The sequence below is a fragment of the Rhopalosiphum maidis genome, chromosome 2 (genome assembly GCF_003676215.2).
Source record: "Rhopalosiphum maidis isolate BTI-1 chromosome 2, ASM367621v3, whole genome shotgun sequence".
Taxonomy (NCBI): Eukaryota; Metazoa; Arthropoda; class Insecta; order Hemiptera; family Aphididae; genus Rhopalosiphum; species Rhopalosiphum maidis.
The window spans coordinates 48,556,066-48,570,484 of NC_040878.1; the positions used below are offsets into that span (position 1 = coordinate 48,556,066).

The following is a 14,419-nucleotide window of genomic DNA, read 5'->3' on the forward strand; positions in this document are numbered from 1 at the left end:
AGCTATTTAATAAGTATAATCATTAGTTGGTAAATACTGAAAGTCTGTAAGTACCTTTACTTGTTTTTTAAAGTCAGTAATTTAATAATCCTCATCATCTATATCCAAATGATGGAATCTAATGTTAAATTGATAATTATTACCATATTGTATGCCTATGAAAGTCAGATTTTTTGGATGACAAGTTTTAATACAAGTCTACAACCATCCTTAATTTTGTATCCACATAGTGTCTCATGATCATAAATCACTGTAAAAAAACAATACTTAGTTATGTATATTATAAACAATTTTGTGATTGGTTAAATTATCCAATAAACGAAAAATCTATTAGCACGCGTTGTTCAAAAATATTAACGGTATGGGAAAACATTTTTATTTTTTTTTTAATTTTGTAAATAAAAAAATTGATTAATGTTTGGAACTCAAAGTCAAACATATTTTGTAGCTCATTGATCATTCCAATTACTTTCAATATTCACATCAATATAGATTCAGACGTACAGTTGTGAAAGATGAAAATGAAAGTAATGAAAGATTATTTAACATAATTAAGAATTCAATCAATTCACAACAGAGTACATGGGGTTATGGGAAAAATATATTAATATATTAATGGACGAATACAATTAAATAAGCTGCTTATAGCTTGTGTTTCATCAAAATTCATTTAAAACTAACAAAATATACATCTGATAATACATTTTTTTTAAACAAAATTACCCCAAGAAAAAATGTTTTTAGGGCTAGGAACCCATTACTAATACATGAACTTTTTTTAAACTAATTACAAAATGGTGGTACCTATATGAATCGAAAAATTGGTTACAAGTTTAAAACCCGTGCATTAGACTTTTCTTTAGATGGAGATTGACGGTTAAGTAGTGATCACGGTTTCCTATAGTTGCCACTTCAACAAACGATTAGGTCACGATTTGCAAACTCCAACCTGTATAGATAATTGTGGCAGTAATGCAAGTGATAAAGGTACCTATTATTCCACTGCTGGCCGCGACAAGACGCTGCAGTTGTAGTGCAAAGAATGAAAATAAATTATAATAGAGTTAATGAATTAAAAAGGATCTATAAAACTCGATTTCAAGACGACCCAATTATGTTTTATGCGTACCCCGACATAGAATTATAGGAAAATTCAGTGACCATATATTTCATTAAGGATGTCGACGTGTCACGTAGCCACAACACCGATTTTCGTCATGGCACAGCATGTTCTTTCCTTGGATGGAACAGAGAAGAGGACAAAATCTCCCAATTATTTTATACTTTTAATTTCTATAATTTGAATAAATAAATTTAAATTTAAATTAATTATCTATCTATGTAACCCTTTATTAGCATTAATACGCTCGGATCTCGGAATTCTTTTTGCAGCTGCCAGCTAGCAGGGTTTATTGTAAGACGTCATTCGTCGGTTGTACACTTTTCTTGAGAGTCTTACACATCTTGCAGTTGTGCCGTTGTGCGACTCATGACTCATGACTGATATAGTGAATATGATAAGTATGCCTTAAACCTTTATGAATTATGATTGCGTTATCCATCTATTTATAGCTTATAATATTATATAATTTGACATAAATAAATCAGCATTGTTACTTATCGGTCCATCGGAAAAAACATTTTCATATTAAACAATATTTATTAATATTTTCAATTTTGTATTTGCGTAACATGATTTTCCGGATTGAGCGATTGCTCAAATAGTCAAATCATTTCAGTAATTTAAATGTAAGTCTTGTCATTTTAAACAAAAATAAACTCTTATTTTAGGAATTTCCATCATTATCACTATAGTAACTTAAACCGTTACAATAATACAATAAAATAAATATAATTAATAATTATATTCATCTAATATCTAATAATAAAAGTAATATAACTATAAACATTATAATTTACTTTATAAGTAGTTATTAGTTAATAATATTACATTAACACATTGACATTCTGTCGGATTCAATTCATTGGTATACATCAAATTCAAAAATCAAAGTATATAGTATAATGTTATTTTCAATTTTTCCATTGCTAGCGAATATTTGTTTGTGTTACATGGTATTTACATCAATTCCAAATTCTACCTAACTTCAAAGTGGTCAATTGATGGACGACACGGTTTTCGATTATATACTTATAAAGAAGTAGTAATCTACTAACTGTTCTGATTGTATTGCACGTCTGCGTCTCAAAATATTATATTGGCATTAGGTACGTAAATTAAATTTGTTTTATTTTTTTAACGATGTTAGGTATTTATTAAATTACTCTGATTATTATCAATTTTTAGTATAACATCATGTCATCATATATTATAAGGATTGGGTTAGTCATTAATCGTTAAACTATGGCTTTGCGATGAAACCCAAAAATGTAAATTGTCTATTTTTTTCGATTCACCAAAACCAAAAGTTTGTTTTGCATTTTTGAACCTTAGTAGTGGTATAAAAGCGCAAAGATAATTTATATACCCTAAACAATATTGTACCCATTACACTATATTACACATAGATTTCAGTTTAAAATTTAATGCTCATTATATATTATTTTTTTAAATACCTAAATACCTAGTGTTTGTATATTTCAAAACCGATAGTGATCCTAACCTAACCTTGAACTATTTAAAAATTGTGGGCTTCAAATTTAAGGTACTTAATTATAATTTAAGTATACATAAGTTACAGTTGTATACTAATTACAATTTATAAATATGTAATTTTAACTTATAATAATATCACTGTAAAAGCTTTATAAATAATAATAACTATATGATAAAATACACTTTATTTTTGTGCATTTGGGTTGTAGCATTAAAGTTTTTTAAAACAACAAATATTAATTTAATTTTTGATTATCTTATGCACATTTATTAAATTAATATTATTATTATTAAATTTTGGTTTTTGTATGAGCAATATTAATTATAGCTCAATCATGAATGATTATTCTATTGAACCAGTAGTTGATTCAGAATTGTACGAAGTTGAAGAAATTAGATATTTATATGATCTTTTTGATGTAAGTTTAAATGAAAATTTATTACTCATGTATTAATCATATATTTTTATGAATCATTTAATTATACTAATTTCAGGTTATAAGTGTTTATAAAGTACAAAATCCACTGCTTTGGGGCTTATACACATTAAGAAAAAATGAAATGGAAGTAAATAATAAAAATATAATGGTAAACGAATGGCTTTTATATCACGTTACAGCCACTAAAAATGTTCAATCAATTGCTGAAAATAATTTAGACTGGCGTTTCACAAGTCGTTGTCGATATGGAAAAGGTGTATGTTTTTCATATTGTCCTTTGTATGCCAACAAATATGCATCATGTGCTCAAGGTAGTTAATTGATACATTTTATTTAATGCAATCAAATTAAATTTTGTACTTTTATTAAAATATATTTATTCTTAAACCAGGATCACTTTCTGCAATAGACTATGATGAAAATGTAATGCAAATACTTATTAATATGGGTTTTCCTAGAGAAGCAGTCAAACGAGCATTATTTTATACTTATAATCAAGGTTTAGAATGTGCAACCAAATGGCTTATGGACCATATTACTGACGATAATTTTGCTGAACCTTTTGTTCCATCGAGGCATGATTTTAATTGTGGTGAGTTAATTATTATTATTTTTTAATGCAGCTATAATAGTGTGATCTATTGTTTAAATATTACTATTTATGTATTTATATATTTTAAAGTCTAAAGTCGTTCCTGTTTTATTAATTTATTAGCAATTTTTTTTTTTTTAGAAATTTCAATTGAGCGAGCATTTATAATTTGTCGAGTTTTAGTTCAAAGAATTAAAGATGTCAGCGTCAATTATAATTTAAATGTTATACCTAATTTTTATGATACGGCTAAATCAACAAATGGTATGGTTTATGTAAAATTTAATGATTATGAATTTTATCCTCAATACATTGTGTATTATAGAGAACATAATTTATCTCAATATGCTGATCCATATTCATGTAATTTCAATTATAAATATGGTATTGATCAATGATACTAGTATATTATAAATTGACTAATTTTATATTTATTTCATAAAAATTATTGTTATCTATTTAATTTTATCTATATTTTGACTTATGCATATTAATAGCAGATTACAGAATTCTTACTATCAATATGATGTATTAAGTATATTTATTAATTTATACTGAATAACAAAATATTAGTTATTAAGTGTGTGTGTGATTTAAATTAAATAATTACAAAATAAAAGTAATATATTTTAAAATACCTTAAAAATGTATTACATGTATTTATTTTTCCATCACTTTATTAAATAGAAAATGTTAAAATAAGAGGTGTATTATGTTAGTGAATATCAGGTAAACAATACCTTGGAAATTTTTTCATGCTATTAAGAAATTTATTGAAAATAAATCCCATATTAAATATCAGTGTGAATAGAGTACCGCATAAAAAATAGAGAAGGTGAAAGGTATTAGAGATTTAAGTAGTTTAACACCCAAAAAGAAGATTATAAAACTAATATAAAGGTAAAATTAAATAGTACATCAACATATTTTATACACATCTTTTGACAAATTATACAAATTGCTAAACAATCAAAAACAGTTTATTAATTTCATCATTGTTAATATTATATTATTATGATATTTAAAGATATAAAATAAAATATATTCAGAAAAACAATAAATTAAGTGATAATATAATTTGGACTAGATTCTTGAATATTAAAATGTAGGCACTATGTCACATTTATCATAATATGTTAATATATTTTATGTGAAAAGTAAATATTATACAAATAAAATCAGTCTTTTTTACCAAATATAATGTTTGAACATAATTTACAAAATTATTAAAAGAATTATGGTTATTAAAATAATACCAACTAAAATCCCAATTGCCATCCATTGTCTTCTATCTATAACAAAAAGTACATTGTTAATATGATACATAACTGAGGGATATAATTGTCTAATAATGAAATAACATATTTTATTCTAATCTATTTTTAATTTAATAATTGTTACTATTAATCAAAATATACTCTAATAAAAATAAGTTTTTACATTTTAAGTTCATTCAATTCATCAGGTATTTGTGTCATAACATGTAAGCTGCACTGGTTCGCAGTGGCGAAATTAACGTGTGTAAGATTTAGGGGTGGGCGGGTGCCAACATGAAAGTTGCAAACTATAACTAAGTGTTAGTATTACTGGTACTAATATTTATTAAAATTTATAGAAATAGATTATTTTAAGTGCGTTTTGCCAATGCTGGAATGTACAAAAAATTATATATATTGTAAATATATGTACACAAAAAAACAGGTATTAAAATTATAATTTAACTCTCATCTTGGGTATAATATATTATTATTGTTCTATACAAAATATTTAAATAATAAAAATAGTATATTTATTTTTTATATATATTGTTCATGTTCCCTTATCTTAATGGTTTTCTTATTAGACAGTTTAATAAAAATTTATTGAATAGTTAATGGCAATCAAACATTAAAATGTATGAAGAGGTTTGAAAAAATAAATTAATAATACATTCATAATAAATATCACATATAAATACATAATAATCACATATAGATAATTGAACAAAAGAGGTCAAGAAAAATCCTCTTGGTAAAACATTCAAAGGTATTCAATAGTATTGAGAATTAAAGGAAATAAAATAGAAGTTAAAAGATTTTTAAAGCTGGCTTTTATTGCAGAGGGTTTGAGACTGTACTGAGGATTTTGATAAGTAAAGCTTTGTACGTTCCCAAAACATGATTTGGTAAGTCAGAATTGCTTGGTTAGGCTCACCAAAATATAATCATTGCCTTGGATAATATGCAAGCTATACTACAGTACTTTCGACTCATCCTAAAAATACCTAAAGGCAAGGCATATTGAGATATATCTATTCCCAAACTATGTGTACGGTGTTATGAATCCCTCATTGTTCTTAAGATTTAGATGTGTGTATATTATTTTTAAATTTTAAAAGTAAAAATTAAAAAAAATTAATTAAAATATTACCATCAGACAATTGTAGAACTTGTGCCACCTTTTTTGATACCATATCTAATCTTGATTCAGTTTTGTCTAATTCAGTGCTTAAGTTTTCAAGCATTCTAGAAAAAAAAAACATTTCTTTATAATATAATTAATTAAAGAAGTTATTGTTTCTATGAAAATGTGGCACAATATAAAAACAACAATTTATGATGGAAGTAAGGGTGATTAATTTAAACTATTTTTGAAGGAGTCTTATAATTTAAAATCTACTTACATGTTTTGATGATCTAACTCAACACTTATATCTTCTGAAACATTTTTCAAAGTTTTTACTGAATTAGATATGAGGTCAAGTTTATTGTGTTGATTATTCATTTTATGAGAATGTGAACTCAGCATATCAGCTACAAATGTTGATGTGCTTGGGCGGGATGTAAATAACACATCATCTGGATCTTCAATATCTCTTTCTAGCAAAGGCTAATATAATAAAAATTATTAAAACAACTAAAAATAGTGATATGTACATTAAATAGTTTTTTATTTTTAAAAAAGATATTAAATATAATAGCTGATTTTAGATTTGGTGTACACCTATTTTAATTATGATATAAAACTCAAATGTTCAAACACAATTCAATTAACTATTATCTATATATCATATGGCTATACTTGAAATTTTTTAGGAAATAAATTACACTCTTGTAAGAAAACTAAGGAGGTAATAATGTTGTTCAAATTTAGAATTGTAGTAATAAATGTTGAGAAATAAAATATAATTGAAATTCAAAATTAATGTAACATAATGTAAATAGTAATAATTTAGACACTGTAACTAATGTCCCTTGCTGCAGAGTTGAAATATACATTATTACCAAAAAAAAAAATAATAATTATTATTAACTGAATTTTAATTCCATTATTTCGTAAAGTGGCATAAACTTCAATAAGTTGTCTTTATTCCAAAGATATCAACCTACACTGTTTGATCATTCATGTTTAAAATAAGTCAAGTTTTTATGAACTTAATCTTACCTCACTATCTTGAGTTCCTGAATTTAATTCCCAGGAATAACCATTTTTTCCTCTAGGCATCATATTTTTTTTGCTATTATAATCACAATAATTTATAAAAGAAATATTAATTCTGTAGTTTATTATCAAATCAAACGCCAATGGATAACATGAAACTTTTGTTTTTATATAGAAATAAGAAAATATGATGTAGGTACACACAAGTGAATTGCAGAATTTTAATAAAGGTTTAATTATAGAATAAGTATATTATAAATATTGTGAACTACTAATTATTAAAAATAATAATAGTAACAATGGTTAATAATCGACGCAAGGAATAGGAATGAAGGAAATTGTTCGGAAAAACATAATATATAAATCATAGAAGTGATAAAGTATGGAAAAGAACCATGAACAGCCGAACAGGTGGTCTATATATCTATAGAATAGTCACTATGATAAAAATCTACTATCTATTGTTAATGTATCACATCATTATAGGTGGTTTTACCCATAGAACATAATCTATTTTTTGATATCATATCGTAGAACAAAATTTACATACGACCACGGTTTAAGATATATCTTAAACCGTGCATACAACCAACAGCAGCTGATGAGTCGTGAATCGTGATGCAGTCATCTCTTTTCATTAACCGGTCTAACTCGTCGTATATTAAAATGGTAACAACCTAATAGACCACAATATAGGATTAATGGTAACAACAATAGTACAATGCGCCGTGCATGCGAACACCGAATATTGAATAATAATAATAATACAATATACCGAAAATTTGATAGTGTATAAATAAATATATTATAATTATTCATTTTTTTTTTATATCTAATGATGTTGCGTTGATAATTATTATTAATTATTAATTATTATCATATAGTGTTTATTAATAAGCTGCGCGTTTCATAATTCGTTATTATTGGTGTAGATTAGACATCGCATTGAGATGAGAGATGACAGAGTTCAGTTCACTCGTGTGCACTAAGCACTTGTGTTCGGTGTACGTGGTTGATGAATGCTATTTATAATAATTATCCGTAAAATAATAATATAATATAAATATGTAATTGTTTTTTTTTTGTTTTTTTCTTTCAACGAGGTATTTTTATTATTATTATTATTTTTTTTCATAACTATTCGTTATAAAATGTGACATTTTCACCGATGATACTATCAAAATTATGAATGAAACGAACGTAGTTAATGTAGACGTATTGACAAAACGATTCGAATCTTTTCAAAGTTCTAAGAAACCCGGATTGGATGACAAGAGACGACACGAAAATAATGCGAACAAAAGAATTATTAAAAGAACTCCCGCGTTCAGGCGGGATGTAAACATTTCGAGAAAACTCGTAGTGGATCATTCACAGGCCGTGGTGGTAACTAATAATGTGAAACAACTTAGTAGTATTATTTCAAACACTAGCGAGTGTAATAAAATCACACCTATTGATTCTCATAGTTATAATAAGACTGACAGTTTAAATCAAAAATTATACCTAGACACATTTGCAAAAGATGATAAAAATAAACTTTTAACTGACAAAAAATCTCTCATAAATTGTTTGAAAAAGAAATTAGAAAATAACAATACTACTAGCTGTAAACCAAAAGTACTAAAAAAAAATATTGAACTTCCACTAAAAGCACATTTACCAATTGGTCCGCCTCCTAAAAAGCCACCAAGAACATTTGCTCATGATAAACAAATAGATTTAGATCTTCCTTATAATTGTACAATGGAATCTCATACAATTTCTAAGTCTGATCCAAAAGCTATGTTGGAAAAGCTGGAAAAATTTATAACTAAAAACTCTCATACATATGGACCAAAAAATGAAAATACTACTGGACAAGATTGTAATTCAAATATAAGTTCTAAGAAATCTAATTTATTTAATTTGGCAAAGTCTTTAAATCGTTTGGATAGTGATAAAGTGTATGGCAATTCATTAAAAATACATCATACAGATGAACAGAATTATTTAACTAGAAAATCATATAATGAAAATGATACAGAGCATATATATGATGAACCAATATTCCTAAAACCTAATTCAAGGCTAAACATTGATAGTGTTAATAATTGTAATGCGCTTATTGGTAATGATCGGGTTTGTGATTCCGATAAATCTAATCTACATTATATGGTAAGTTCTGAATAATAATTAAAATAATAATTGTCTATTTGATTTTTTTATTTATCCACTACTAAAACATTTATCATACCTATAAATAATATTAAATCTATATTTGTTATGTTTATCTGTAGTCCACACCAATTAAAGATTACAATTCTGAAATTAATTTGAAAGAATCTGAACCATATTTTCAAATCGATACTACAGATGAAATTGATTCAAAAACAAACAAAAATATGACTATGAGTCATAAAAGAAAAGTATTATTTTATAAAAATAATTTATTTAATATTAGTTTTTATTTAATTTGTACCTAGTTAAATTAATAACTGTCAATTCTATATAATTTTCTAAGATTCAAATGTTAATGAATGAAGCTTATGGTACCTTTGTTAAAAGTCAAGATGAAAGTGATTCAGAATCAATTTCTAATTGTGAAGACAGTTCTAGTGGTTCAATAAATAATCTAACGGGTAAATAAATAACTTTATAATTATTTTTGTTCCATTTCAGATGTATAAATTTTCTTTTATTTAAAACTAATTTGTTAGATAAATAATTATATGAGTCCTTAATAATTACATAAGTTAACAATAATGAATACATTCATTTGTTACAATTTATTATACATGTGATTATGATAATATATATTGTTTAATGTAGGTAGGTATCTATCTACTTCATTTTAATTTTATTAAGCACCTATTATAGGTCACATAATAGGCTGCCGAAAGGACTAGTAGATTACATTAATGTCCAATAAAACTGCTTAACTTAGTATTATTGATCCAATTATAATTTATAATTATTCAGCTTATATTACTTAACATACTAACAAGAAATTTTCTGTATTAACAACTCCAATATTACTTAGAGTTTTATCTCAAATTTGTAAGTATAATATGAAGTATACAAAAAAATTTTAATAGTTAATTTTTCATTGAAATTATACAGGGGTCAATAAATTAAAATTGCTTATTGTACTATCTATTTCATAAAAAAAAAAAACCAATTTTGAAGTCTACTAAATGAAATTGCATATGTTTTTTTTATTAATATTGTTAATGCTTATTGGTTATTGCATTGTACTTATAAGATAAATTTTTATTTGAATCTTAAAATTATGTTTAAATTATATCACAAATTTAATTGTAATATTTAAGTGTTATTATATATCCTAATACATATATACTTCGCTTTTTAGCTAAAAATAAACTATCCAAATATGTTAAAAATTAATAATTTATTAAGTGATCATTTTTAAATTACTTAGACTGTTATGTTTTTTTGAATGCAACATTTTTAACGTTACTTTGATAACAAATATTATTAATATTACTTTATTATATAGCAATTAGTTTATGTTTATAACATTTATGAAATTTATTGTATTACCATTTATACTCTGTCCAGCGAGAGAATGTGCCACAAACCGACCAAAATCAGTTTTTCTGCACATTCCCCAATGATACCCAGTCATAAGCCAACCAGTTTTAATATCATGGTGACGCGGAGTGTTGCACAGCATCAGTGCGTTCTCTTGCTGGACAGATTATAGAATAGATTGTAATATCAGAATGAAGTACTCAACTTTAAAACTGAGTAGAATGATTTTTTACTTCTACCATTTCTTTTATTAAATCAATATACTATACTTAGTTTAATATTTCATTAAAAGAAATATGTCAAAGAAATTTTAATTTATTTTGTAACCAGATTTTTATAAACAATTTTGTAAATAAATTATAATAATATATTTTATAGTAAATTAAAAATGTAAATTATCTACATAATGTTAATTCTAATATATATTTATGTAATTTTTTTTAGATAAGAATATTAGTGAACAAACGTTAGAGCGTAAAGGGTATTTACGTAGAGTAGCTAAACAAGTAGCAACATCAACATGTTCAACTATTGTTCATGATAAAAATCATCTATTTCAAGCACTTTTATTAATTGGACTAGACTTAAGTTCAACTAAAGAAAAATTACCTTATATTAAACATAAATACCCTGTACAAGTAATAATTGTGGTTAAATAGATTATAATTATTTAAGTGTTCTTTTTTAACAAATATATGATCATCAATAATTATTTTATATTCTCAGGCTGAAATACCAGAACAATTTGAGAATTTGTGTTTTCCTGATGCACATGTTTGGCCATTTACTGCAGATGATTGTAGAACATATTCATTAACTGTTACTGATGAAAATGGTCGTCGTAACTATGGGTACTGTTATAGAGTACAGCCTGAAGGAGCTGCCTATTGTTTACCATTGGTGTATTGTATATATTCTTCAATTAAAGCCAACAGTTTTTACTTTAAGGCATGTATTTAATATTTTCACTGTACATTTTTAATTAGATTATTCAACATTCTAATTTCAAACAATATATTTCTAGAACATAAATATTAATTAATTTAAATTTATTTGACAGATATTACAAGAAATTGAATCAAGACATGGTTTATCTGAATTCAATATGAAAATGTTTATAAAATTACTATATGATCAGCCATTTCCAGAACTTGGTTCTACAATTTATATACCTCTTGAACCTGCAAGTTACTGTACCGAGTTGTAAGTAGTAAATAAGTTGTTAATAAAAAATGTTTTATTTTATTATATTATTTAAGATGAACAAGACAACTTTGTGTCTTGGAAAATTTAATATAACAAACACTATAATTGTAGAACTTTAGTTAGAATCTAGATGTTAGTTACAAAAATTGTATTTTTCTTATTTTAAAAATGTTTTTCTAAAATCCATATACATTTTTAAATTTTAAACTATCATCTCTATTTTTAATATATAATTTAAATAGATAATGATTAATTTAAAATATTGGTTATATTATATACTTGATGGTTAATCTTAAAAAACTTTAAGTAGTTAGATGCATACAGTATTATACAGGATCCACAATTATTTTAATAATTTCTATTCTTTATTTGTCTAAAGTTCAAATATTGATTTTATTTTCTGTATTTAAAATTACTTATGCTAAATTATGAAGGTATAAATAAATATTTTAAAAATATAATTGATTTAAATTTAAAACTTTTATAAAAAGTCTAGATTTGATGTTTTTTAATACTCTGATATTATTATTTTTATTTTTAGTGTTTATTTGTTAAATTTTATATATTATTATATATTTATGTATGAACCATATATTTTTTTTATATAAATATTGAATTACATTTTCTAGTTCTACTAATGGAGAACTTCATATACCATTTGATATTCTACGTGATCAAGATGATCTACTAAAACTTTTGAACATTATTAAACCAAATACATTTATACAAATGTTAGCTACAATGTTGTTAGAAAGAAAATTGATACTCCTCAGCAAATCGATAAGGTAATTAAATATATCAAATAATTTAATCATGTTTAAAAAGAATTTTCAAATATTAGACTATTATTATTTTAAAATTTCATTTTATTTAACTTAGAATAAAAAAATTATTTCCTGAATGTTTTATATATTTAAATACTAATAAATAATACCTATATAGTTACAAACTTTTTGAACATCTTGTATGTTTAATAATGTATGTACTTGTAAACTATAAAAATGTTATTTGTGTTGCTTAAAAGATCACTTATAAATATAAATTTAAATAATTTAAAGTATAATAAAATTCAGTTTTAATTAAATTTGAATAATTTTATTTAGTTATTGATTAAGAGAAATTAAATATTTTGTTAACTTTTAATACTTGATTTTTAAAAATTATTTTTTTAATCCTTTTTTTATAGTTTGCTATCAAGTAGCATTGAAGCTCTTACATCTTCCTTATATCCATTTACTTGGCAACATACTCTTGTATCTGTTCTTCCTTCTCAAATGGTATCTGTTGCTGATTTTGTTCAAGCTCCAACACCATATATTATTGGTTTGTTGAAAACAGAAAATCAATCAGATATATTCTCTCAATTAAGTGAAAACGATCAAGTAACTACTATACTTATATACATAGACTATGTATATTTCTTTTTCAAATAATTATGTTATTTAATTAGGTTTTCATTTTTGATTTGGATGCTAACAAAGCATTGCGTAAAGTAAAAGATGAATATAGCGTCCTACCATCAAGAATTGCAAAAGGTTTGAAAAATGTTATTGGGTTAAAAGTGGAGTTAGATCAATCAACTAAGGCAGTTTTAGCATCAGAGTCTCTTATACGATTGTTTGTGGAACTAGTTGGTCATTATAAATCTTTTATTTTACCAAATTCAGAAAATAAATATCATTTTCAGGTATTGTTGATAAAGTATTTTTTCTATTTTTACTTTTTAGTATTAATATTTTTTCTGAAAGAAACTATGAAATATATTATGTGTTAGAAATTTGTAATACAAAACATAGAAATAATGATTGTTGTATTACACTAAGTGATTCTGAGAAAAGTCATTCTAGTTGTTGAAAACATTTTAAAATAATAAATTAATAACAGCTATTATTGTTGATAGTTATTGTTATTAGATAAATAATTATGATAATACATTTATATTTTATATTAAATTTAGTTAATTTACAAATAGTATTATCTATATTTAGTTTATATGTAAATTATAATTAAAAATTACATTTTTAACTTTTATACTCTAAAGTCATATTTTTTAATCAATAAAACTAATGATTTTATTTTAATTAATAGTGAATTAAATAATTATTACAAATTAGCTTAGTTCATTATGATTTTCAACAAACTTAAATCAATATCTTTTGTACGTTTTATACAAAAAAAAAAACTTATTGTTTTCAGTTTATAAAATATATGTCTTATTATGTTTTAGAAACAATTTTTCATTGATGCTGGTATCAATACTGCACATAGAAATTTTTTGGAATGGTTCACAGAAACAGCTATGTTTACTACATTTCTAAATAATAAAATGCATAGCAATATTGACAAAAAAGACGTGTTTGAGTGCAGATGTGATGAATTTTCCAGCGAGCTCAATAAAATTAAACGTAAATCAAAAACTCTTCAGTCTATGAAGGCAATTGGTGATCGGATTAAAGAATGGGCAGTTTCATGAAGCAATTGATACTATTTAATTATAATGATAAAATTTATTTTAATATAATTATTATATTAACCAAAGATCAAGATTTTCTAAAAAATGTTATATGTATGAGAAAAATAGAAACACTGAATAGTATTACTAAAAATATT

At 24.3% G+C, this 14,419-nt stretch overlaps 3 protein-coding genes across 6 annotated transcripts; 2 read left to right on the plus strand and 1 right to left on the minus strand.

Moving 5' to 3' along the window:
• The first annotated feature begins 815 nt into the window (after positions 1-815).
• Positions 816-4,047, plus strand: LOC113553658. 4 transcript variants are annotated; one of them, XM_026957109.1, is made up of 6 exons: positions 816-1,749; positions 2,054-2,229; positions 2,946-3,036; positions 3,113-3,368; positions 3,449-3,649; positions 3,791-4,047. In XM_026957109.1, exons 3-6 carry the CDS (start codon positions 2,953-2,955, stop codon positions 4,045-4,047), a joined length of 798 nt encoding a protein of 265 aa, XP_026812910.1. In that variant the 5' UTR covers positions 816-1,749; positions 2,054-2,229; positions 2,946-2,952. The 4 variants fall into 4 exon arrangements, with proteins under 4 accessions (XP_026812910.1, XP_026812912.1, XP_026812911.1 ...); XM_026957111.1 differs by having other exon boundaries at positions 1,732-1,749; positions 2,115-2,229; XM_026957110.1 differs by lacking the exon at positions 816-1,749 and adding an exon at positions 1,917-2,013 and having other exon boundaries at positions 2,115-2,229.
• A 747-nt stretch (positions 4,048-4,794) lies between these two features.
• LOC113554505 (syntaxin-10) lies at positions 4,795-7,552 on the minus strand. Its single transcript, XM_026958386.1, has 4 exons — positions 7,073-7,552; positions 6,312-6,517; positions 6,059-6,153; positions 4,795-4,941 (listed from the first exon to the last, which is right to left on the minus strand). The coding sequence occupies exons 1-4, from the start codon at positions 7,133-7,135 to the stop codon at positions 4,865-4,867; spliced, it is 441 nt and encodes a 146-aa protein (XP_026814187.1). The 5' UTR covers positions 7,136-7,552; the 3' UTR covers positions 4,795-4,864.
• A 129-nt stretch (positions 7,553-7,681) lies between these two features.
• Positions 7,682-14,419, plus strand: LOC113554504 (DENN domain-containing protein 2A-like). The gene is made up of 10 exons (XM_026958385.1): positions 7,682-9,226; positions 9,349-9,477; positions 9,573-9,690; positions 11,048-11,241; positions 11,330-11,551; positions 11,664-11,806; positions 12,439-12,594; positions 12,996-13,191; positions 13,260-13,496; positions 14,037-14,419. The coding sequence occupies exons 1-10, from the start codon at positions 8,255-8,257 to the stop codon at positions 14,280-14,282; spliced, it is 2,613 nt and encodes an 870-aa protein (XP_026814186.1). The 5' UTR covers positions 7,682-8,254; the 3' UTR covers positions 14,283-14,419.